This window comes from Temnothorax nylanderi, unplaced genomic scaffold, assembly GCF_030848795.1.
Source record: "Temnothorax nylanderi isolate EJ_2023f unplaced genomic scaffold, tnyl_v1.0 TNYL_tig0727_pilon, whole genome shotgun sequence".
In the NCBI taxonomy this organism is placed as follows: domain Eukaryota; kingdom Metazoa; phylum Arthropoda; class Insecta; order Hymenoptera; family Formicidae; genus Temnothorax; species Temnothorax nylanderi.
This window is the reverse complement of record NW_027249789.1, coordinates 2,753-26,897: the sequence shown is the minus strand read 5'-3', so window position 1 is coordinate 26,897 and position 24,145 is coordinate 2,753. Positions and strand designations below refer to the sequence as shown.

The window sequence follows — 24,145 nt, the reverse complement described above, 5'->3', positions numbered from 1 at the left end:
CTCTTTAAGATAATATCTAAGATAAAGATTGTTACATTCAGCCAATCAAAGCTCAGTATTTTTATAATGAGTTTAGGAACGCACAAGTTTTATTATGTTGACATGCCGACTGCCGACTAAAAGAAAAAGAAAATAAATTGTAAGTATAATACATATTTTGATTAATATATTGTAATTAATATTGTTTTTCATATTTGTTAAAAACTTTTTAAGAAATGACAAGAAAAATTAATTGTATATATACATATGTTAAAATTTATGCGTGGTACATTTATTATGTTAATACTTATACACAGTAATGAGGTTAAAGTATTAAGATAAGAATATTATTTACAGAAATAATATATTTGGCTCATCGAAATGGCAAAAAGACAGGCAAGAGCTACATCCCAACAGATAGAAGCGCTTGTCACGTACTTGGAGCAACATCCACACGTGGCATCAGGAAAGTTTTATACATTGGAGGGCAAGAACACCTTACAGGGAAATTGGGAGGAATTAGCAAAACATCTAAATTCCTTGACACCTAATGGAAAAGTAAAAGATTATAAATCTTGGAAAATTGTAAGTATGCAGGACACATACACACACACAAACACATACACACATACATATATATATATATATATATATATATATATATATATAAACTAATAATTGAGTTTGTTATATTTTTACTTGAACGGTTGGGTATTTATTTCAGACATGGAGAGATCTTAAATCAAAAGTATCAGAAAAAGTTCAAAAATTAAGAAAAGGCAGAGCAGCAACAGGAAATAATCCTATAAATATAGTATTGTCGGAATTAGACAAAAGGATATTAGGAATCATTGGACACGAATATGTACAAGGTCTGTCAGATGTCCCAGATAGTTTCCCTGAAGAGTATACTGTAAGCTAACAGATCGTATGAAATTATGTATTGAAAATTAAACATAAAAAAGTAAAATTTAATCAATCAGAGAAAAAACTAAACTTTTTTTTTGTATTGAATAATTTTTACTTTAAAACTTTTATTTTTAATTTTCAGTACATATAATATTTTGATTCATGTTGCATTTAACCATATAATTATTTTTTGTTGTATATATTTGTTATGTCCATGTATTTTTGTATATATGTTTAAAATATAACACACATTAAAAATTATTTTTTACTATATGTACTTTTAGAATGCTGTAGAAACATTGGCTGCCGGGAATGAAGATGTTCTGAGAAATGTTCCAGTTCCAATAATAATTTCAGAGTTACCAAATGAATCTGGTTAGTAATCTTTTTTCTTTTATTCCTTTTTTTATATTATTACTTATTCTTATATTATTTCTTATATTATTTCTTATAGTATAAAAAAATTATGTTTTGTAATATTTATGTTAGTACTTATATACAAATAAAGTTAAGATATTTTATATATAATATATTTTTAGATGGTACAAATAATTTGGAGGATAAAGACAAATTCGATGAGCCAAATATATTAGTATTTTCACATGAGTCCAACATTTCTTCCGCTTTGCAATCGGCAAGCATACTTTCCACCTCACAATCGACAAGCATACCTTCTACTTCGCAATCAAGAACCATACCTTCTACTTTGCAATCAGAAACCAGACCTACTTCACAATCAACAAACATTTTAGAAGACATTCTTCCTAATGCACAATCCAGTGGACAAGACATATCTTCCAGTGCACAATCGATCCGTACAAGACGTAATTATAATACAAAATTAATATCTGTCTAGGGTCCAGTTTCATTTACTTTATTCTCGACTGTGATTAAACTTTGTTTAATAAAGTAAATGGTGAAACTGAGCCTTAGGGCTACTTCAACCAAACTCCGGTGCGGCAACATGACAAAATAATTTAATGTGAGCAATGCAATTAATCACATTAAATTATTTTGTCATGTTGCCGCACCTTTAACGAACGATTAGGTTAACCGGAGTTTGGTGAAGTGGCCCTTAAATATATAAAATCTGCATTTAATATAATAATATTATTTTTTTAATTTACAGGTACATATTCTACACGTTTAGGAATGCAATTGCATGAAGCTCGACAATCATTTGAAAAGATTGCTGATAAACATGCAGAAGCAATGCGAGTTGGTATTTTTATTCATAAATACACGAAACATTTTTTTTTTAGTTTTTATTTTAATAATATCCTTTTTTTACAGATGTTAGCTGAAGCAATGAAACTCCAAGCAGAAGCTCTTGTTACATTAGGCCAAGCTATTGAGAAATTTACAAATAGAGAAACAAATAACGAAAGTTTAACAGATTAAAATCCGAATTCATAGTCGTATCTCAAAACTTGAGTTTATCTTTAGATACATTGTAGCCAATGAAATGACCCGTATCTAAAGATAAACTCAAATTTTGAGAAACGACTATGAATTTTGACCTAAGTATATTATCCCAGTGAGAAATGACCACTTAATCGACATCAAATTGCCTTCGACTCGATGAAATTTTCATCTATTTGACGTCAATTTGATATCGTTTTGATGAGGTATTTCTCACTGGGATTGCACTTAATTAGTATGTAGTGTTTCCAAAACAATCCTTATTTTGTATTTTAAAGAGTTACTTATGTAATGTTTTATGTTTTGTTATGTAATGATTAAGTATTATTGCATTTAGGTTCGGTTCCGAAACGTTCTCTCCGAGGAAAAATTTACTCGAAATATATAGTACACATAACATATATTATATTATATTGAGTAAAATTTTCCTCAGAGAGGACGTTTTGGAACCCAATGAATACGTAGTGTTTCTAAAATGATCCAAAGATGTTTTTCAAAAAGTTACTTATGTAATGTTATTTTATTTTTAATATGTAATGTGTGTATACATATTATAACTAGAAATTACAGAAAAGGAGAGACAAAAAATATATGTTTTGTTGCTTGATGCAATTTTTATGAATTTTATTTTTTTCACTACTTTTTTATATTCTAAAATTTTAGGCATATGTAAATGAAAAACATTAGCTCTATAATGTAAAGTAATAACATATAAAGTATATATATAATATATAAAGTAATAATATATACATACTAATAAAACTAGTAATAATATATAAAGTAGTAATAATATATACATTAATATATACATAATATATACATTTTTAAACAATTATGCGATTATACAAATAATTAATATTTTCAGTTATTTTCATGCAATGGATTATTAGGAAACCACTCTTGCATTATTTGATTCTGTATACGTTGTGCAACAGCTCTGGGTCCTCTCTGATTCATCACTTCTTCTCTTGCTTCTGCATCTTCGACATATACATTTTCAGCTGCACGTAGAATGTTATTAATTTCTTCTTCCATTGGTAGCCGATAATGTAGTCGCATATTATGCAACACTGCGCACGCATTTACAATTTGTCCGGCAATTTCAGGTGCGTGCATCAACACACGTTGATATGAGAGACATCTCCATGTTCCTTTCAGTACTCCAAAAAACCTTTCAACAACTACTCGTGCTTTACAAAGTCTTTCGTTGTATCTAAATTGTCGACTATCTGGAGGATAGTGAGGTAATGGTGTCATCAACCAAGGTTCCAACGGATATCCATCATCTCCTATATAATTCAAATAATATATTAAATAAATAAGACTACAAAATAAATATATACCTTAAAAATTAGTTTTAAAAACTATAAAAAATATAATAAACACATTAAAATATAATTTATAAGTATATATATATTTTTCTTTTTAAAATACTTATTACAAAGTCAAAAATCATACCAATTATAAAAGTTCTTCTTTCACCGTTGTTATAACAATGTTCCATTATTCGTCTAATGGGAGAAGCATTCCATATAAATGCATCATGTCGTGCTCCCGGATAACGTGCATTTCTATTTAATATTTTTAAATCTGGATCGACTATCTGTAAAATATGTGATTATATACATATATTTTATTAACATATTATTTTTATTATTAATAATAAAGATTATTATTAACATTGCAACAAACAGAAATAAAAACTGTTATTTATACGTTTTCAGATTTGTTAATAGTGCTTTCCAGCAAGCAACACAATAGTGACACTGTGTTACACAGTGTCCACTAATGTGAGAGAGAACATATCAGTGTGTCTCACTAATGGACACTGTATTACGCAGTGTCACTTGTGTTGCTTGCTGGAAAGCACCCTAAGTATACATAAATATAATAATGTATAGATTGTAATTATGTAGAACAAGGTTGTACTTACTGCTTGTACATTTAGTGAGTAATTTCCATGATGGTTTACATATGCCTCTTCATGTAAACGTGGTGCGAGAAGATTAATATAAGTGCAGTCTATAGCACCAATAGCACCAGGAAATGGTTGACGAGCATTTGCAAATTTGTTTCGTGCAGCAGTTCTTTCTTGTTGTGTCATTGGAAACTTTATCCATTGTCGTAATAAATATCTATTTATTAACCATGCTACTTTTCGTACACAACGACTGGTGGATGGTTGACTTAAAGTTAAAGCAAACTCACATTGATTTCCTGCTGGTCTTTGGTAACTCCCATTAGCAAAGAATTCAACCGCTACTAATACTTTAACTTCTGGAGCTAAACCATTTCCACGTAGTGGTTGTAAATGTGGTCTTAACATATTTGTAAGATCCATTAGTAATTCTTTACTAAGTCTATAATTTGCAAAAAACTCTCTATTTGGAAGTTCAAATGGATTTTGTGCATCACGCAACAATCTTCTTTCAATTTTTCTTTCCATGATTCTTACTCTTTCTTCCAAAACCATCAAATTCCATGCTAAATATCCTTCAGCCATATTCCTAAAATTATAAATGCAATGAAAATAATAAATAATAGAAATATATGCTAAAAATATATTTATTTTGTTACTATTTATATAATTACTATTTATGTTTATATTGCATTTCTTGTTAGTATTGATACTTATACATATACATATTTACATATAATTTACATAACAAACATTATAATTTTTTTTTAATTTGAGATAATGCATGTGTGTTAAATAAAAAGTCATAATTTTAATTTCTTACCTTATATTTTTAATTTTTGTCGCACTTTATTACTGAGGTTATGTACAATATTTGCACATACACATTGACATATACGCGTCAAAGTGTGTCGATAAAGCTAAGTCGAGGGGTTCAAGACCCCTCGATAGCATAACGACAGAACTCGGTTTCTTATCGACAAATTTTAACGACAGCTATCGCTTTGATGAGTTACAGAATACAACTTTTGTTAAAACTGTCGATAAACTCACTTAACGATAACTACAACGTCGTTAAGGAGTTACAGAATAGACCTCCTGGGGCTGTATTCTGTTCCTGCTACCGACAACAAAAGATGTCGTTAACTATGTCGGTCGATAAATTATCATAAAAGCTATTCTGTAACACCCGTAACGACAAATATGTAACGATACTTATCGGTTATGACCGAAAACTATCGTTAACTTTATCGTCACCCCCCGGGGGTGACGAAAACGCCCGTAACGATACATTTTGAAGGAATTTATTGCACTAGTGTGCACCCCGTGTGTACTTTTTGCAAAAAATATACGTTACGTGAATAACTAATAATAATTGATTGTAATATCCGTTGTTTGATCCCGGCTTTCATCCCACGTATTCTTCGAAGAAGAGGATTATGGATTTAAAAAAAAGGTGAAATCGAGTGCCACACACACATATTTTATATTAAAAGAGTAAAAAGAGAAGAGACAGGTTAAGATTTCCCGTTGAAGGGAAAGAAATGTTAAAAAGAAAAGAGATTGAGGTTAAGAGAAATATTATAAATGGGGAAAAAACGATACATTATATCTGTTAAGCACATAATAATATTGTTAACATTTACAGAATAGGCCCCTAAGCCCCCTAAGATTGCATTCCGATAAGTTACAAACAGAATAAGGTAATTGAGGTATAATGTAATAACTTTTAGCACATATGTATATACATAATACATAATACATACACATATACATATATATGTATATTCTCTTAATATTTAATTATTCTTTGTGTTAAGTAATATATGTAAATATTGTAAATTATAAAATACGATTCTTATTTCAGTATTATAAAATGGCAGGAGAATTTCTCGCGTGGGACTTGATACATTTGGAGCATCGAGTAGGACGGTTCGAAAGGCGCATAGACAGGCAAAATTGGCGAGAGCTACACGATCCGTTTGATCTTCACGAAACAGAATTTATAAAATTATACAGAGTTACTCCAGAAATAGTTATGGAAGTAACAGATGCTTTAAGAGAAAGATTAGAATATAGACGCGTGGATGCTCTGACTCCTGAACTTCAGGTATGTATTGCTGTTTACGTTTAGGGCACGGGCACACGAGCGGTTTGGACTGTGCGTTTCCACCGCGCGGCAGAAACCGCTCGTGCATGCACGGTTTACAGCGCGGTCCAAACCGCTCGTGTGCCCGCGCCCTTATTTTAAATAGTATGTAACAATATGTTATCTATTATGATGTGTTACAGTTAATAATGATTTTAAAATAATGAATATGAAACATAATGTGATTTATCAAGTTCATGATCAAATTCTTCAAAAATATTAATAGTTTATTTTTAATATATTTTTTTTATTACGTTGTTGCACAAAATGGCAATTTTTATTTATTATTTGAAACTTTTACACTACAAACCTAATACATGTTTTCTTCATCAAAATAGTCTATTTTAACGCACTTCTTCCTACGTGATACAAGCCCTTCAATGCTTTTTTTATGAACATATGGAGGACGAGAGGCAATGATGTTTTGGAAAACAGAAAGGCATTGAAGGTCATGTTGCAAGAAGTGCATTCAAATCGATGGAGACTATATTTTGATGAATAAAGTACGGTATTTAGTTTGTAATAACGTTTTAAATAAAAATGAAAATGGATGTTTCCGGATATACGAAAATACCGCCGTTATTTCGTGTGCAAGAACCTTAATGTATATTACTTTTTGTACAGGTATTAACTGCCCTGAGGTTCTACGCCGTTGGTTGTTATCAGGGTTCCATCGCAGAGCAGTGGGATATTGCTATTAGTCAACCGTCTGTTAGCCGTTGTTTAAGAAGAGTAACTGACGGAATAAACGCTATATTGCTGCGTCGGTGGGTGAAATTTCCCATGACGGATGTTGATCGTCACAGAGCTCGCGAGAAGTTTGCAGATGCTCCTCAACCCTTTGTAGGTGCAATTGGGGCTATCGATTGCACTTACATCAATATAAAAGGACCAATCGTACACGAAGAGGCTTATGTGAATCATTGGGGTGATCACACACTCAATGTTCAAGTGGTATGTAGACAAACATAATACTATTATTGTGTGCAAAATAATTTCTCTCCATTCTGTTTCTCTCTATCTCCTCCCTTTCTCCCTCTCCTTGTCAATGTGTCTTATACACAGCGGTACCTATTATTTATTAAGAAAAAAAATCGGTATGCATCTGTTTTTTTTAAATAAAAATCTGGTTTAACAATGTTTTAATTCTTATAGATTGGTGAGCCTGATTTAAAGATCCTTAATGTGAATGCACGATTTTTTGGTGGTTGATAACAGGTCTGCTCTCCAAACTATTGCATATGCATAGAATATGTCGCTCTCAGTTCTATTATATCTGAAATAGATGTTGAATAATGTTAAATTTTTTAATAAATAAAATATTAGAGTTTATATATACAATAGAAATTTTATCAGGTCTCATGAGATGAGTATACAAACCGTATTAAGCATAAAGTATTAAGCAGCTAATTGCCTTAAGAATGCAGAAACAGCAATTTGCATTGTTAAAGACCTCTTTCACAGCATTGACGGAGATTTTGCAAGAAATACCATGATACCAAAGTTTATGCCAAAGTTATGGAAATCGATGTGTCGCTGAAAATAAGAAAGACCTATTGTATTGGAGTATCGCTAAAAATGTCACTAAACTGCATTTTTGTCTGGTTAAAAAATATTTAAATAAACGATACTTCCTGAAATAGTGATGTATCCTGGGGTAATGCTGGCGGTAATTGAACAAAAACCGATAATTGAACCGGGTAATTAAACATTACCCGATGAGCATTTCGGAAAGATTGCTGGTCGTATTTTGTCCAGTGTGTACGTATGCGTGTACGTGTGCGTCGTAACTCCGTGAAAAATATTGTACAAACCTCATTTTTTGTTAATTTGCAAAAAAATTTATAATGGTGTTTTTTTGAAGTAGGGAAATCCTTATGGATACCCTTGACCCCGGGGGAAATCAAGGGTTATGCCGGACTCTTACCGGCTAAAACCGTACTGTGGCCACCCTCGGCATGCTAGAACTCCCTTGGACCGGTACGCTATTTGCATTGCTTCGGGGAAGCTCCACTGCCACGCGCTTTTCGCGTCCACGCCCAAGGGGTCAGAAGAACCCCCTGATTTACCGAAAAACCTGGAGGCGAAACTGGGTCACACCGCTCCGCCTCCCTAGCTCGGGAGAGTCGCGTGCAATAGTTGACATAAACCCCCCGGTTCATGCCGCCTGCGACACCCCGACGGTTATCCGCCTCCCTTCAGGCCTTCAGTCAGGAACACCCATGACTCGACGCGAGCTTCGAGCCGATTCGTTCGGGAGCAACAACGTGCAATGCGGGGCACACGTCTACGCGGTGTCATGAACGGACCATCCCTCCGATCAGAAGTGAGGGGACAGACACGGTTTAACCCGTGTCCATCCCTTCACCCCTCGAAGTCCCCGCAACTCGGCGGGAGGCCGCAGCCGTTCCCCGATATATACCGAAAACTTGTTTTAGATATATATCATATAATATTTATGCCGGTAGGTTTCAGGACAGTCTTGAAAAGTGCCTTGTAGTTATATAAAATATATATATCACATTTATAGTGAGTTTAATATGTAATTCAATTAAAAATTATTTTAATTAGTTTATTATACTGTTAAAATATTCATCAATATCATACTTTTATTGAAATAATCATAAAATTGATATATAGGCAGAATGCAGGACTGTCTTGAAAACTACCTTTTTATTGCCACCATTTTCAAGACTGACCTGAAAACTGCCAGAAGTCCTGAAAACTGCCGCAATGCTTATGCTTTGGTCCCGAAACCTGCCCTTTTACAAACATATATGTACATGTATAGTACATATTTTATAAATCATCAAATTTATTAAATATTAAATAATACATAAAGTTATATATAGAATTCTATCCTTATTCTGTTGTAAATTAAAAATTGTTAAAGTGACCTTTACACTAGAAAAATTAAATTGTTTGACCGTTTCTATTTTTTAAAGTAATATTTTATTGGTCGTTAAAGGACGAAGAAGTAGAATAAATTTTTACATTAGAATGGAGAAAACAAATAGTAAAAACTCAGAAAATTTTAAAAGTCTACTTTTACGATAAAAAAACGAGAAAATAACTGTTCGGTATTAATGTTAATATTGAAAATGATTCATATTTATGGTAAACATATTTCCGAAAATACAGCTGGACTATTATGGCCATTACAACTAATTATTGAAATTAGCAAAAAAAATGTGTTTTATAAATATGAATAATATAATGTAATGAAACAACAAAGATATAGAACTTAATGTTTTAGTCTAGTCTAATGTTTAATGTTTTAGTATGTATTAACTTAAATGTTATGTTTTTTGATATGTATCTTCTTTCATAATAATCCGTTTCGAAGAAGACTAAGGGCGGAATTCATAGACCAAACTTGAAAGTCAAGACGGTCTTAAGCTCGTTCTCAAGACTACGATCGATTCATAGTTCTTGCTTAAGACCGACTTTCAAGTTTAATCTTGAGCTCGGTCTTAAGTAAGCAAATAACGTTGCATAGATAAATCTTAAGACCGAAATGGCATTATTCAATGCACAGTTCTTACTTAAGATTTGTCTTGAGCCGGTCTTGGTCAAGTCGAGCAAATAGTCGACTTAAGACGGTTTTGTGAGGTTATGTGCTACATTGGCTGCGTTCGGAAACGTCATCCGAGTGCGCACTAGTATACTCCCTTCTCTTTTTATCTCAGCGAGTTTGAAGAAGGGAGTATACCCGTGTGTACCCGGGTGATGTTTCCCTCCGAGGAGATACGACGAGCATCATCGCGTCGTGTACCGCGACGATTGACCTTAAAGAGAGCGGCGGGTTCAGTGGTGGTGTTTTCCCTCCGAGGAGGTACGACGAGTAAACTCGAGTTGCCGATACTCGAGGCGAGGAGGTGTGACGAGGAAAGTGCGTGGTCCAGTAAAAGCCGAGCAGCCGAGAACGACGAGGAAAAGCAGAGGAAGTGAGTATGAAAGGGGAGAGAGAGGGACAGCGGACAAGCCGAAGCGTCACAAGCCAGGAATTCCGACGACCGCGGCTCAAGAAAAGTTGTCAGTTATATAACTTTTAGGTCTAATTTATATATGTATATATATATATATATATATATACAAGATACTACTAATTATTTATTATTATATATTTTAGATAAGAGCAGTATGGAATGTAACATATTGGGCGAATTTGATATCAATTTATTTGATAGTTCTGAAAGCTCGTCGGATGAAGAAAATGACAATATTGGCATAATACGTGAAAAACGATATGTACGAGATGCAATTAATCCATTTACAGCTTATCGTGAACACGAATTCCATATAAGATACAGATTTTCAAAAGAATCTGTTATGTATGGACTACTGCCTTTAGTTATGGACAGTTTAACAAAGCCTGATATGCGAGGTCTTCCAATTGAACCAGTTATTCAATTACTGATTTGTCTAAGATTTTATGCTACTGCTAGTTTTCAGGTAACATAAATTCTTTGTATTACATGTCTTTAATTTTAAAGAAAGAATACAAATAATTGTACTATATTGCTTTATGGTTTAGAAAGTAAACGGAGATCTTATGGAATTACCACAACCTACAATTTGCAGAATCGTATTTAGAGTAACTGCTACATTAGCAACTCATCTAAATACTTATGTCAAATTTCCGACAAACCAAGCAGCTATACAAGAAAATCGAAGATTGTTTAAAGAATTAGGATATGGTTATGGAGCTATTGGGCTTCCTTGTATTAATGGAGCTATAGATTGCACCCATATAAGATTATTGGGTAATAACTTTGGAGGAATAGCTGAAATTTATAGAAATAGAAAAGGTTATTTTTCCTTAAATGTTCAGGTAAGTTAATAAAAGTAATGTTTATTTACATATATTTATTCTTATTTTTATTGTGTTATCTTCTATGTGTAAGACTGTAGTAGGTCCAAGAATGGAATTTTTGGACCTTGTCCCAGAATGGCCAGGAAGTCAACATGATAGTAGAATTTTCCAAAATTCTCGAGTTTTCATGCGATTTCAACAACGTGAACTAACAGGAATGTTAGTTGGAGATTCAGGATATCCTTCTCTCACATTTCTTTTAACGCCATTCAGAAATCCACAAAACGAAGAAGAACAAAGGTTATAAGATAGCAGAATTTAATACATTTTAATACATTTTAAAGCTTCTGGAGGTCGATTGTGTATTTTGAAACGAGATGAAAATTGCAAAAGTAAACAGATTTACTAGATTTCAACAAATAAAATGTAGATACTCTAGTGAATTTTTTCACTTTTATAATTTTTACCTCGATTCAAGATACACAATCGACTCCCTGTAGTGCGATTCTGTAACTCGTTATGAGGTATCGACTATCGTTGCGCAGATATTTTATATGGTAAAAAAGCTGCGCAATTATCGTTATAGCTCATAACGACGGCATAACGAGTTACAGAATTGCACTACTGGTCTCGCCGTGATTCTCTTCATTTATGACGTTAGAAGCGAGAAAATACATTCTTGTAAAATTCTTGCAAAATACGATGACATAGAAAGATGACACTTGCAATAGAGTAGATGCAATAGACTATTATAAAGTAGTCCGAAAACTTTTTTCTTACTCTAACAATCAATAAATAACTGCATAATTATTAATGAAGAAAATTGTGGCAAATACCGAGAAGCTTTAAGAGATACACAGATAAAAATGTATCTTCTATTAAAAATTTCTTACTGTAGGTATAACGAAATTCAATCACGAACGAGAATGGTTGTTGAGAGAACGTTTGGAACATGGAAGAGACGATTTCCTTGTCTATCGAGAGGACTATCTTTAAAACTTTTAACATGTACTGGAGTCGTATCAGCTTGTGCAGTTTTGCATAATTTATCACTACATTTCAAAGACATTCTCCCAGAGGAACCAGAACCTAATGCAATAATTGAAGGTAATGAGGAGCTACCTTACAATGAACCTCATTGGCAACCTGGAGATGGTCATATTATTAGGCAAAACGTAGTTCGAGAATTATTTTATTAACTATATTTTAATGATATTAAGAAATAAACTAGTTAATAGTAAATCATTACTTTTATTCTTCACACCTTATTACACTGTTTATTAATTGCATATTCTTTTTCTTAATTGCTATAATGTTGATGATATTATATATACATATGTATATAGTATATATATATATATATATATATATATTCGAATAACATAAAATATAATTTAATAACATAACATAAATTAATCTGTTATTAACTACTACTGTTAGTTATTATGTAGCTTTTAAAAATAATTGAACCAATTAAAACTAAAACACGACGTATAATCAACATAATATATTAGCTTCACATTGTTAATAATTATATATCTCATATAAAACTTATTCGAACTAATCAATATCCGAAATGTAATCATCTCCCCTAAAATTTAAAAAACGTTTTAGAATAAAATTTTTACTTGGTTTCAAAGAAAAGTAAGTACTTACATCTCTTTTTGAGCACGGAACTCGCTAACTTAAATCTCTCCTGCAATTCCTTTTTTTCTAATAATAACTTTTCCATTGTAATTTTATTGATAAATTCTTCTCGTTGTTTCTTAAGCTTACACATCTCGATTTCATGATTAATTTTTATATTTGCCAATTCTATTTCTTTTTCACTAACTAATGTAATTCTTTCCATTTTTTGCTTCTTTGGATTGGAACATGAATTGGCATCTATACGTTTGCTTTTCTTAAAATCTATTAAGGCTCTATTTTCTTTGTCAATAATAAATATATCTAAAGCATGATTTTCAATTGTATGCATATGTTAAAAATAAACATTTTATTTTGAATACTTAAATAATTTTTGAATGATATTGTACCACTAGATTGATTGCTGGATCCTTTGTCTATAGATATTGAATCATCAATTTCAATTTCTACATTATTTACTTCCTCGCCCACTATATCTAATAAAAAAATTATACATGCAGTTAATAATAATTATCTCATTAATACAATTACTATTTAAAAAACTTTATTTAAATTAATTATTTAACCTACTTATATTCAATGCTGGTTCAATGGGTGGTAAGGTTAATGACTGTCCTTTTGAAAGTCCTTCATCAATAATGTGATCAAATTTTGTCATAGAATTCTGCTGGATTGCTTTCAAAACCTCTTTTTGTCGATCTAGAATATGCAACTCAATTATTCCTCTTGTCAATTACAATTTCTTTAAATTATAAAATTTACATATTTTATTTAATGATATTTTAAGTACCTGCAGACTCATGTGTATTAAAGTTACTTGAAGAAATGGTTGGTGCCGTTGTCATTAAATTAGGGATGATATCCAAAACATTTGGATCGACTTCACCTATATTTTTTTGTGGTCCTCCTCCGGTGAGAAACCTTGATTGTCTTTCAGTTGTTAATATATTTTTACTTTGCTGTTTTAAATTAGACCAGTACTTTTTCAATTGTTGTACGTCCCTCTGTAATATAAAACATTACCTATTACAAAAAAATTCATTAAACTGTAATCTAAAAATTATAAAATAAATTTAATACCTTAGTACTAATCAAAGAAGAGTTGTTGTACTCTTCTGTAATGATTGACCAAGCCTCTGTTTTATCTTTCAGTGTGGAGGAATTTGTACCTTTCGATTCAACAACATGTTTATATTTTTTTAATATTTCCAGAAATATTTGTTTTTCCAAATCAGAATACACGGTTCTTCTAGGCGTTGTCATTTTGAAAGAATTATCTTTTTTAAATAAAAACATCAGAAAATATAAATATAAAGAATTTTCACACAAATAGATAAGGTTATGTTTTTAAATAAATTTACTTAAATATCAAGTAACAATAACACTACATCAATATTATAATTTTCCACTCAACAATGTCATTTTATGTACAACATGTGTTATATTTACATTGTTGAGTTGGAAATGATAAAATATAGATGCGATGTTACTGTTACCTGATATTTACACCTCCTCGCCTCGAGTATCGGCGACTCGAGTTTACTCGTCGTACCTCCTCGGAGGGAAAACACCACCACTGCACCCGTCACTCTCTTTAAGAATAATCGTCGCAGTACACAGCGGTACACGACGCGATGATAACGGCCACCGGCCACGACGGCGAGAATGACGCAATCCCCGGTAAATTCTTGTAAATCTTTATCATGATTGGTCAAAAAGCTTGGAGTCCCGAACATTGCCGAAGCCATATTCTTAAGCACAGACTTCGTCAAGACGATCTTAAGCTAAAACTTGTGTTCTCAAGATTTATCTATGCACGTAAAGCTGTCTTCAGACGGTTTTCGATCTTAAGACCGTCTTTGCCAAGATCATGCTTAAGACAAGTTTTGAGCAACGTCTATGAATTCCGCCCTAAGTATAGTCGAAACATTAACCGTGTGCATTATTTGTATAATAAATTGTTTTTATTTTAATCCAATATCCCTCTTTTGGTGCTTGTGATTTGGCAAATTTAATAAGAGTAAAAAGAACACTATAAACTACCTTTTTTTCTTGATAGTTAATATTTTACTATTATTATGCATTTAAATATTAAATTTAAATATTATGCCAAAGTTAATGTTTTTAATATGACTTTTTTTCTAGATAAAAAAGCATATTGGCCAGAACGGGAATTTTTATACATTACATTTACGAATTTTAGTTTTTATGTTTATAAATATTTATTTAATTAATTAATTTTATGTTTAATTTTAACGGTACGGAAACTACGGAAGTACATGATCATACGCGATTTTATGTTTAATAAAATTTATTTATTAATTTGCAATTTTTTTGTAAATATAATTGCAATATTTATAAATATAACAATTAAAACTCGTAAATATAAACATAAATGTAACATAGCGCATTGTCGATTTGCCAACTCGAGACTCGGCACTCGGCGAGACACGAGAGGCGATACCCGAAATGCGTGGCCTCATGGTATAGCCGGCGCGTGCTAAGCGGCAATGAGCGGCAACGCCGGCAACGTCACAGCTCAAGAGAGAAGGAGACAGCAGATCGTATGTCTGCCATTCTCTCCACGCGCAAAGCTTGCCGAGTGCCGAGCGTACACGGACAGAGGAGGGGCTTGCGCGACCAGCATATCCCCTCCATCTGAGTAGTTCGGACCATAGCACGGATACGAACCCATGTATCGTTACCCGAGTTCTCTCTGATCGTTACCGAGCGTAACGCCGTAGTTGACGTCCACTTTCTCAGAAGGCAGATTAGGACAGGCGTCCCCCGAAGCGGGATGGCCGCTCTCAGGTTTCTCTCTGGTATCGGTTACGGCTGTTACGTCAGAACCTCGGAATTTAGGTATATTGGTTCGACGGATAGCGAAGGAAAGGCTATCCAAGGGAGGGGGTATGGGAAGGCGTAACGAGATCTTTATGTTATCTCGGGTTCACGCTAGAAGGGCGCGTGCCTCGAGTCGAATGCACTTTTCGGGAAAACTCTAGTCGTGGGTCAACGTCCAGAAGGGACGCTATTACGCCTACTGAGAGTTTTCGTGCACTCGCGGTCCTGTTTTCGGTCAAGGATATAATATCCCTATTACCGGGGATCGGACCTTGTGCGATTTAGAGAGGCACACGCAGAAAATTTTTCTCAAAGATACAAGTATACACGAACAAAGTAAATACCATACTAATCTTGCACGGCTAGGATATAGTCATAATATGCAAAAGATTTCAAGAAAGTATAGGAAATATAGAGAGCAAAGAATAAAACTATACGCAGAAGTAAATATTTCCATCAAGTATGGGACTTTTTCGAGAGCGCGTTTTACTATATGTAGAACGCACGTAAAAGAAAAATTACCATACTAAATATGTCTTCTCTCCATACTAAGCTGCAAAATGTATAATTGTCTTAATGGTAATAAAAATACTGAGGATAATTAAATTTTATATATATAAAAATATAAATACTTATATATGTAGATATATATATATATATATATATTATATCTTTATATATAAAACAAAGTCGGGTTAGTTACACCATTTATAACTCAAGAACGGTTGGACCGAATTTGTATTAGAACCATATAAAATAGGGGTAGAATTTTCCGGAAAAAACTATAGAGTGTATAGTTTTTCGTTATCTATTTTCTGGAAACCGATTTTTTTAATTTTTTTAATTCTTACGGGTGGTGTATGTTTGTACGTTTTTAACTTAAAAACTATTGGACCGAATTTGTATTAGAACCATATAAAATAGGGGTAGAATTCTCCGGGGAGTGCTATAGAGTGTGTAGTTTTTCGTTATCTATTTTCTGGAAACCGATTTTTTTAATTTTTTTAATTCTTACGGGTGGTGTATGTTTGTACGTTTTTAACTTAAAAACTATTGGACCGAATTTGTATTAGAACCATATAAAATAGGGGTAGAATTCTCCGGGGAGTGCTATAGAGCGTGTAGTTTTTCGTTATCTATTTTCTGGAAACCGATTTTTTTAATTTTTTTAATTTTTCGGGAAATAATTGACCAAATCTCAAAGAATTATAAATCAAACAGGGGTAGAATTTTGCGGGGAGTGCTATAAAGTGTATAATTTTTTGTTACCGATCTTTTTGAAAGCCGGTACTGAAATTTTTTTAATTTTTCGGGAATTAATTGATCGAATTTTAAAAAATTGTATATGAGGTTATTAATGTTGTGAGAGAGAGAGAGAGAGAGAGAGAGAGAGAGAGAGAGAGAGAGAGAGAGAGAGAGAGAGAGGAGAGAGAGAGAGAGAGAGAGAGAGAGGAGAGAGAGAGGGAGAGGGAGAGGGAGAGGGAGAGGGAGAGGGAGAGGGAGAGGGAGAGGGAGAGGGAGAGGGAGAGGGAGAGGGAGAGGGAGAGGGAGAGGGAGAGGGAGAGGGAGAGGGAGAGGGAGAGGGAGAGGGAGAGGGAGAGGGAGAGGGAGAGGAGAGGAGAGAGAGAGAGAGAGAGGGAGAGAGAGAGAGAGATTTTTTGTATTCATTTTATTACGTTACTTAAAATCATAAATTAAGTTTAGCTAAAAGGTATCACTACATTCATTGACTGTTAGGCGCTCTCTCTGCTAGCTCGCATCTAAGATTTGCAATGCCGAACGCAGCAAATATTGGATGAGACTTTTCTTACCTCGTACTTATCGCTGGTATCGCTGTACATAGTGCTCTCACTTCACACTTCAGATACACGATAACACGAGATTGACGATCGAGCGCAGTTCGCGTGTCCGCGATTACTATCGCATTTCTATGAAGAACATAGACTATTGCCAGATACGCAACGAATATTTCTATATAGTTCACAGCAGGTACCACCCTAGATTATATTTTTTCTTATACTGTCTTAAGAAACAACGCGCAATTCAAGCTACAACGTCGAATATACACATATTAGTATGGGACTTTTTTTACTTTTCTCATATTTCCTTGTTAGTATGGCAAATTTATTTACCTTTAGATTACAAGATGTATCTGATCAAACTATTACTTTTCTGTTGTCATATATTAATTTCCGGTTGAATACGCGTATATCCTACCGGTGCGATGCAAATCTAGTAAATTTTATTATGAGTATTCTACATTATTCGAGAAAAATTTTCTGCGTGCAGTGAGAGGTGAGGTCTTAAATTAAATAATGGGAAGCCAATATCATTTTAAAATTATTGCACATTTATTACAACAAAAGAACAAGATGGAAAATCATTGTGTTACATAAATGCGTGTGAGTGCGGCGTGTGTGTGTGTAGAAGGCGCGGGTGTTACAATGGTACGGAGGAGATCGAGCAGGATTTTAAGGGAAATGAATCTATTGCAAAAGGCTATCCTGCCCGCCAGAATACATTTGGTAAGTTAACTAATATTTTACATTAGAATGTGAAGAAAGAGTATGGACTATACATGATGGAAGAATACTAGGTGTAACATTGCGCATATAATGGCGGCTGAATACAAGAAGAGCCAATAAAAAATTAGCCCTGAAATTGGCGTGAAATTCAAACACAATATTGATGAAAATATATAATACAATTAATACAAATACAAATAAATTAATATGTGGAAAAGTAAAATACAAGAAACTTGGGAGCTAATAAAAACTTGTGTTATAAGTAAAAAATGATAATAATAAATGATTATCTACGTTAATTAATATTATTCTATTACATAGGTATTATATTATTCATGTACTATTTTATGCACTATCTTATTATACTATAATACTATATTATGTCTTTCATAAATTGCGTTCCAATATTCACTACCAGTACCTTAGCCTGGGATGTACATGGTAACGAATCCCACACTACCCTCGTCCCTCGCCCAAGGGATGAAGGTGTCTTTGGAAGATTTCCCCATGTAAAAAAAAAGTATGATAGGTAAGTATGCAAGGTAAGTATAAAAGGTAAATATGCAAGGTAAGTATTAAAAGTAAGTACGTAAGGTAAGGTAAGTATGTGGGGAGGCCCATGGACGATATCTTAGTTTCCCGGGGCCTCCCCTATATAGCACCGAGAGGGACACCCGGGGGGGGGGGTTTAGCCGGTAGGAGTCCGGCATAACCGCCCGCCCCGCCCTGGGGGCGAGGGTATCCGATGCAGGATTTCCCCCTCGTTACAAAAAAAAAAAGGTAAGGTAAGTATGAAAGGTAAATATGCAAGGTAAGTATGAAAAGTAAGTATGTAAGGTAAGTATAAAAGGTAAGTATGCAAGGTAAGTATGTAAAGTAAGTATGCGAGGTAAGTATGCAAGGTAAGTATGAAAAGTAAGTACGTAAGGTAAGGTAAGTATGAAAGGTAAGTATGTAAGATAAGTATGCAAGGTAAGTATGAAAAGTAAGTATGTAAGGTAAGGTAAGTATGAAAGGTAAATATGCAAGATAAGTATGAAAAGTAAGTATGTAAGGTAAGTATAAAAGGTAAGTATGCAAGGTATAAGTATAGATAAGGTGTATAAACTAAGACAAATTACAGCATGTATGGTTTCTGTTTATTTATTGTCAATATTTATTAATTTCTTGATTCTCTTTATTACATAACTTATATAACTTTCTGTTTCTTTTCTTCATCAAATTGTTCTGTGTTATATCTTTATTCGTTTTTCTTAACCTGATGTATGTTCTAGTACGCACTAGAGAGGCAATAACTTGTTTAGGAAACTTATTATTAGTTTTTGTACATATGATATCTGTTAATGTGTCAAACATTTTTTGTTGTTTATTAAAGAAATCGCCATGAAATTTATGAAATTCGTGCTCCATTATATTAGCTGCTTCTTGGAAGCTTGTAGAGGGATATATGCAATTTCCACGTGAAAACATGCAAAGCCAATCATTAGGTTGTGGATTCGGAAGGTTGGTGGTGTGGATTAGGTTGTGGCCTCGTGGTGGGCCGTATTGTAGGCGAATTGCAATTCAGGGATGCGCTCATCCCAATTACGGTGATTTCGGTCGACATACTGCGATATCATCGTTTTTACAACCCGGTTTGTTCGCTCGACCGGATTGCAATGCGGTGCATGAACCGGCGCGTATACATGTCGGACGTTATGGGCGGCGAGCATTTTTTCGAGTTTTCCGGAACGGAGTTGCGTGCCGTTATCTGACAATATCGTGTCGGGGCAACCGTGACGGAATAAAATCGCTTCGGCGATGTGTGTGGTTATGGCAGAAGCGGCGGCGCGGCGCAGGGGGCGCTCTCTAGCCACTTTGAGAAGCGGTCCTGCATCGTCAGGAGCCACGTGTGGCCCTGCTTCGATCGTGACAGCGGTCCGATTAGGTCGAGCGTGACCTGCTGCCACGGGTGGGTGACGGAGGTGGCGTGCAGTGTCCCCGCCGGTCGGGTTTGCGCGACCTTGTGTCCTAAGCACCGGGGGTAATTTCGGACGTAGTTCGCGATTTCCCGGAACATGCCGGGTCAGTAATATATCCGGGCGATGCGCGCTATTGTCTTTGCGATCCCGAGATGTCCGGCGGTGGGGGCGTCGTGGTTCTGGCGGAGGATTTCGGGGCGCTGTTCTTTGGCCACGCATGCCTTCCACTGATTTTCGGGCGGGGTTTCGTTAAAGTTTAGGTCATGAAGTACGTGTCGGTACAACTTCCCGTCTCGGATGTCGTAATCGGGGTGGTCCCGGGGGTTTTCTTGCGCGGCCCGTAACATTCGGCGGTACCACGAACAGCGGGCCGGTGTCGTGACGGCGGCGGTGGTGGGTTGACACGACAAGGCGTCCGCGACCCGGTTGAGGGCTCCCTTCCGGTATCTAATCTCTAGATCGTGTTGTTGGAGCTCGAATGCCCATTGGCCTAGCCTGCCGGTCGGGGCGTCTAACTTTTGCAGCCACCGTAGGGACTGGTGATCGGTGATGACGGTAAAGGGGTATCCCTCGAGGTATTCGCGCATCCGGCGGATCCCCCAGATTACCGCTAGGCATTCGAGCTCGGTCGCGCTATAGTTTTGTTCGGCCTGGTTCAACGTGCGACTCGCGTATGCGATTACCCTTTCCCCCTCTGGGAAGTTCTGCGTGAGCACGGCCCCGAGGCCGGTTGTGCTGGCGTCGGTCTGCAGAATAAATCGCTGTGCAAAATCGGGGCAGGCAAGGACCGGCGCGGAGGTCAGGGTGTCTTTCAATTTCTCGAACGCGGTGTCTTCCTTTTCCCCCCAGTTTCAGCGGGCGTGTTTCCGCGTGAGAGCGGTGAGCGGTGCGGCTACTGTCGCGAAATTTTGAGTGAATCGCCGGTACCACGAAGCTACCCCCAGGAATTGCCGTACTTGTTTGACTGTCTGCGGTCGAGGCCACTGGGCGACTGCCCGGACCTTCTCTGGGTCGGTACGGATCCCCTCGCGGTCGACTATTTGCCCGAGGTATTGGAGGCGGTTCACGCAAAATTTGCATTTGGCTGGGTTGAGTCGTAAGTTCGCGGCGCGGAGGCGGCGGAAAACTTCGCGCAGTATGCGGAGATGTTCCTCAAACGTTTTCGTGATGATAATTATATCGTCGAGATACACGAATACGTGTGGCTCGAGCTTCGGTCCGAGCACGGTATCCAGCAGCCGCTGGAACGTCGCGAGGGCGGAATGTAAGCCGAACGGCATGACGCGGAAGTGGTAGAGCCCCTTCCCGGGTACGGTGAACGCGGTGATCGGTCGGCTTGCCGGGGTGAGGGGGACCTGCCAGTACCCGCTCTTGAGGTCGAGCGTGGTCAGGTATTTGGCCCCTCGCAATTTGTCGAGCGTCGCGGTGATCTGGGGGAGGGGGTACGCGGCGGTCTCGGTCGCGTCGTTCACCCGGCGGAAATCTATGCAAAACCGGTGGCTCCCGTCCTTTTTTCGCACTACGACGCACAGTGGGGCCACAAGACGCGCTTTGTTTCAAAAAAGTCTAGAGGCCTCAGTTTTCAATCGATTTTAACATTTTTTTTTTAAATAATCGTCTTAAAATTTGCAAGAGATCCCTCGTGGCCGATTTTCAAATATTACTGCTAGGAATTAGTTATACGTATAAACATAGGTACTTTTTTCTTAAAGTAAACTTTGACTGCCGAGTAATTGCACAAAATGTATTTAAATGGATTTATAAACTATATATTTGCACGCGCGCTTGTACCTGGGTATTTATAAACATCTTAATATGTACATGCGGATGTAAGTAACCATGTTTATGCATAAATGTTGTTTTGTAGATGTATATATGTATATTATGTGTACATATATATATTCGTATGTAACGTATGTATGGATGTGCGTACAGTCATACATGTATGTTTGCATGTATAGTCTTTTTGATTATCTAAATGGTATTTTAGGTTCATATACCTGCAAATGGTGATAAGATCAGTGACTGATGTAGCCAATGAAGACGTGAATCGTTGCTTGATCCGGCTAACGAAGGCAAGATCGTTCATTCTTCCGATAGAATCAATAAATTCTTCGCGTCTGGATCTATCATTAGCTTTGTTTTCTTCGGTTTTTGTCGCAAGTTGGATATGTACGGATCTGATGAAATTAACAGTTTATTCATTAAGTCTTCATTTGTGCTAATCCTATTACATTTTCGAGTATTGAACTGACGATAATGTTTCAAATCCTTGTTCCGTGACTCCTGAGCTTCTTCTGATAATAGGCTTATGGGAATAAGTACGAAGGACTCAATGATTTTCGCCCCGTGAAAAAGTATTTTATGGACAGACGCAGGCATATAGTACCATCCGTACAAATTCACATATAGATTTGCTGTTTCTGTTGCATATTTTCCAAACTTTTCGACGTTTACTTTAGCACCGCAAGCAAGCGTTTGTAAAATAATAGCGAATCGATGAATTAACTCTTTATCGACACCTGTGATCTCTGCTGTTAATATCGGATCGCGAAAGAATCGCCTTGCAGTATTGCCATCGTTGGAGTTTCCTGAACCTTGTTGTGGATAATCGATAAGGAGACCGCTTCTTCTTCGAAATTCTTTTTGAATTTTCTCTTTAGCAATCTTCATCTGTTCCTTTTGCTCATTCGTTCTTGCTGATCACTTTTTAAATTGCAATCGATAAGCGATATGAAGGATGCATTCCATGAAACGTATCCAAGCATGGAGAGTTGAAAGCCCAAGTTCAAAATTCTCCTTTGCCTCTACCTTTTGGGCTAATTTTTTAAAATCGTTCATTTGTGAAGGTGTTGCTCCACAGATGCAACACGATGCAGAAGAAGCTGTTTCTGTCAAAGCCTGGCATACTTTTCCGTCTATCATTGTTAGCTTCATCACGTGATTAATTTTGCATATACCAACGTCTGTCTCAACAACTGTTGGTAATAATGCCTCGATATTAGCTCTAATTCGATTAACATCAGTGACAGTTTTTTCTGGAGTTTCTTTCGCATATTCGAAACTAATTACTCGGCAATATCTAGTTGATCCAGGCTGAGGATTGCGCCAGACTACTGTTTGTCCACGTGGATCATTTATTTCCAAAGTCAGCGGTACCATACATACCATGAAGATCGTTTCATCTGACATCGATGCATCTTCAAATTTTTGCTTATATTGGCTCTGGTCTGATGCTCCGTCACATCCCCATTTTGAAGTCATTGTTAGAGACAGTTCAATTTCGCTTTGTGTGAATTTATACAAAACGTCTGGGATTTTTAGAATACGAGAGCATGTATGATTGAGTAGTTCTTGTAAATTACAGCTTGCACCTTTTTCGGTGACGCTTATACTTGGAGTGTAACATTTTTTCTTTGCTGATAACAATCTTTTATACGGTATAAGAATGTTAGCATTTTTCGCTCGCAATTGCTTTTTTATAGTGTCATATTGCCACTTTGACAGTTTAGTATCTTCAATTAGAGCTATGGCTTCGTCTTCCGAAAAAGAAATCACGTTTCCTTCATCAGTAATATCTTTATTGGTGTCATCGAGAAGATCATCTATTAATTTAATTAGATGTTTTTTTCCTGCATCTTTCAAATTTTTGAAAAATGCTTGTTTTATTTCCTCTGCAGAATAATTATCTGTAATTGACTGTATTTCCGAAATTTGGTAGATCGTAAACTTCCTTCAAACTGTCTCCCGATGGTCTTCCACGTTTTTCAAGTTTATCAAAGAAATTGACAACAAAGTCTGTAGCTAACCAATCTTCATTCTTCGTCCTGAATACGGCTGCATCGTAAACTACACGACTTATTCTTGATTTAAATGCAGGTATAAAAGAACTATTCAATTTTTGTTCTACTTTGTTTAACTGTTCTGCATTAAGATCATATTGTTCCTCAATATACCTTATTAAAGGACATGCAC

General features: G+C 35.6%; 5 protein-coding genes across 10 annotated transcripts; 3 read left to right on the top strand and 2 right to left on the bottom strand.

The window, feature by feature from the left end:
• Window positions 1-38: 38 nt before the first annotated feature.
• LOC139785033 (uncharacterized) lies at window positions 39-2,922 on the top strand. The gene is made up of 7 exons (XM_071724209.1): window positions 39-139; window positions 337-564; window positions 704-892; window positions 1,173-1,263; window positions 1,428-1,712; window positions 2,018-2,106; window positions 2,182-2,922. Exons 2-7 carry the CDS (start codon window positions 361-363, stop codon window positions 2,287-2,289), a joined length of 966 nt encoding a protein of 321 aa, XP_071580310.1. The 5' UTR covers window positions 39-139; window positions 337-360; the 3' UTR covers window positions 2,290-2,922.
• A 2-nt stretch (window positions 2,923-2,924) lies between these two features.
• Window positions 2,925-5,322, bottom strand: LOC139785032 (putative nuclease HARBI1). The gene is made up of 4 exons (XM_071724208.1): window positions 5,052-5,322; window positions 4,244-4,817; window positions 3,769-3,913; window positions 2,925-3,599 (listed from the first exon to the last, which is right to left on the bottom strand). Exons 2-4 carry the CDS (start codon window positions 4,811-4,813, stop codon window positions 3,172-3,174), a joined length of 1,143 nt encoding a protein of 380 aa, XP_071580309.1. The 5' UTR covers window positions 4,814-4,817; window positions 5,052-5,322; the 3' UTR covers window positions 2,925-3,171.
• Window positions 5,323-5,377: 55 nt separating this feature from the next.
• LOC139785034 (putative nuclease HARBI1) lies at window positions 5,378-7,709 on the top strand. Of its 2 annotated transcripts, none has more exons than XM_071724211.1 (5): window positions 5,378-5,684; window positions 5,882-5,931; window positions 6,096-6,338; window positions 7,002-7,331; window positions 7,533-7,709. In XM_071724211.1, exons 3-5 carry the CDS (start codon window positions 6,105-6,107, stop codon window positions 7,587-7,589), a joined length of 621 nt encoding a protein of 206 aa, XP_071580312.1. In that variant the 5' UTR covers window positions 5,378-5,684; window positions 5,882-5,931; window positions 6,096-6,104; the 3' UTR covers window positions 7,590-7,709. The 2 variants fall into 2 exon arrangements, with proteins under 2 accessions (XP_071580312.1, XP_071580311.1); XM_071724210.1 differs by having other exon boundaries at window positions 5,379-5,684; window positions 5,877-5,931.
• A 2,012-nt stretch (window positions 7,710-9,721) lies between these two features.
• LOC139785031 (putative nuclease HARBI1) lies at window positions 9,722-12,435 on the top strand. Of its 4 annotated transcripts, none has more exons than XM_071724205.1 (6): window positions 9,722-9,854; window positions 10,067-10,412; window positions 10,510-10,832; window positions 10,915-11,211; window positions 11,285-11,493; window positions 12,092-12,435. In XM_071724205.1, exons 2-6 carry the CDS (start codon window positions 10,331-10,333, stop codon window positions 12,390-12,392), a joined length of 1,212 nt encoding a protein of 403 aa, XP_071580306.1. In that variant the 5' UTR covers window positions 9,722-9,854; window positions 10,067-10,330; the 3' UTR covers window positions 12,393-12,435. The 4 variants fall into 4 exon arrangements, with proteins under 4 accessions (XP_071580306.1, XP_071580305.1, XP_071580308.1 ...); XM_071724204.1 differs by having other exon boundaries at window positions 9,730-9,989; XM_071724207.1 differs by having other exon boundaries at window positions 9,731-10,432.
• Window positions 12,425-14,744, bottom strand: LOC139785030 (uncharacterized). Of its 2 annotated transcripts, none has more exons than XM_071724201.1 (7): window positions 14,393-14,744; window positions 13,921-14,117; window positions 13,631-13,844; window positions 13,411-13,539; window positions 13,230-13,316; window positions 12,850-13,143; window positions 12,425-12,784 (listed from the first exon to the last, which is right to left on the bottom strand). In XM_071724201.1, exons 1-7 carry the CDS (start codon window positions 14,586-14,588, stop codon window positions 12,648-12,650), a joined length of 1,254 nt encoding a protein of 417 aa, XP_071580302.1. In that variant the 5' UTR covers window positions 14,589-14,744; the 3' UTR covers window positions 12,425-12,647. The 2 variants fall into 2 exon arrangements, with proteins under 2 accessions (XP_071580302.1, XP_071580304.1); XM_071724203.1 differs by having other exon boundaries at window positions 14,337-14,514.
• Window positions 14,745-24,145: the final 9,401 nt, after the last annotated feature.

What these genes read in the sequence shown, in the direction of transcription:
- LOC139785033 (XM_071724209.1), top strand. Translation starts at nt 361, where the DNA reads ATGGCAAAAAGACAGGCAAGAGCTACATCCCAACAGATAGAAGCGCTT. An exon ending in GTTTCCCTGAAGAGTATACT is followed by an intron (nt 893 to 1,172) that starts GTAAGCTAACAG and finishes ATGTACTTTTAG; the next exon opens with AATGCTGTAGAAACATTGGC. An exon ending in AACATGCAGAAGCAATGCGA is followed by an intron (nt 2,107 to 2,181) that starts GTTGGTATTTTT and finishes CTTTTTTTACAG; the next exon opens with ATGTTAGCTGAAGCAATGAA.
- LOC139785032 (XM_071724208.1), bottom strand. Translation starts at nt 4,813, where the DNA reads ATGGCTGAAGGATATTTAGCATGGAATTTGATGGTTTTGGAAGAAAGA. An exon ending in ACTCACTAAATGTACAAGCA is followed by an intron (nt 3,914 to 4,243) that starts GTAAGTACAACC and finishes CATATTTTACAG; the next exon opens with ATAGTCGATCCAGATTTAAA. An exon ending in AAGAAGAACTTTTATAATTG is followed by an intron (nt 3,600 to 3,768) that starts GTATGATTTTTG and finishes TGAATTATATAG; the next exon opens with GAGATGATGGATATCCGTTG.
- LOC139785034 (XM_071724211.1), top strand. Translation starts at nt 6,105, where the DNA reads ATGGCAGGAGAATTTCTCGCGTGGGACTTGATACATTTGGAGCATCGA. An exon ending in CTCTGACTCCTGAACTTCAG is followed by an intron (nt 6,339 to 7,001) that starts GTATGTATTGCT and finishes CTTTTTGTACAG; the next exon opens with GTATTAACTGCCCTGAGGTT. An exon ending in ACACACTCAATGTTCAAGTG is followed by an intron (nt 7,332 to 7,532) that starts GTATGTAGACAA and finishes TAATTCTTATAG; the next exon opens with ATTGGTGAGCCTGATTTAAA.
- LOC139785031 (XM_071724205.1), top strand. Translation starts at nt 10,331, where the DNA reads ATGAAAGGGGAGAGAGAGGGACAGCGGACAAGCCGAAGCGTCACAAGC. An exon ending in ATGCTACTGCTAGTTTTCAG is followed by an intron (nt 10,833 to 10,914) that starts GTAACATAAATT and finishes TTTATGGTTTAG; the next exon opens with AAAGTAAACGGAGATCTTAT. An exon ending in ATTTTTCCTTAAATGTTCAG is followed by an intron (nt 11,212 to 11,284) that starts GTAAGTTAATAA and finishes TCTATGTGTAAG; the next exon opens with ACTGTAGTAGGTCCAAGAAT.
- LOC139785030 (XM_071724201.1), bottom strand. Translation starts at nt 14,588, where the DNA reads ATGGCTTCGGCAATGTTCGGGACTCCAAGCTTTTTGACCAATCATGAT. An exon ending in TGAACCAGCATTGAATATAA is followed by an intron (nt 13,317 to 13,410) that starts GTAGGTTAAATA and finishes TTTTTTTATTAG; the next exon opens with ATATAGTGGGCGAGGAAGTA. An exon ending in TTCCGTGCTCAAAAAGAGAT is followed by an intron (nt 12,785 to 12,849) that starts GTAAGTACTTAC and finishes TTTAAATTTTAG; the next exon opens with GGGAGATGATTACATTTCGG.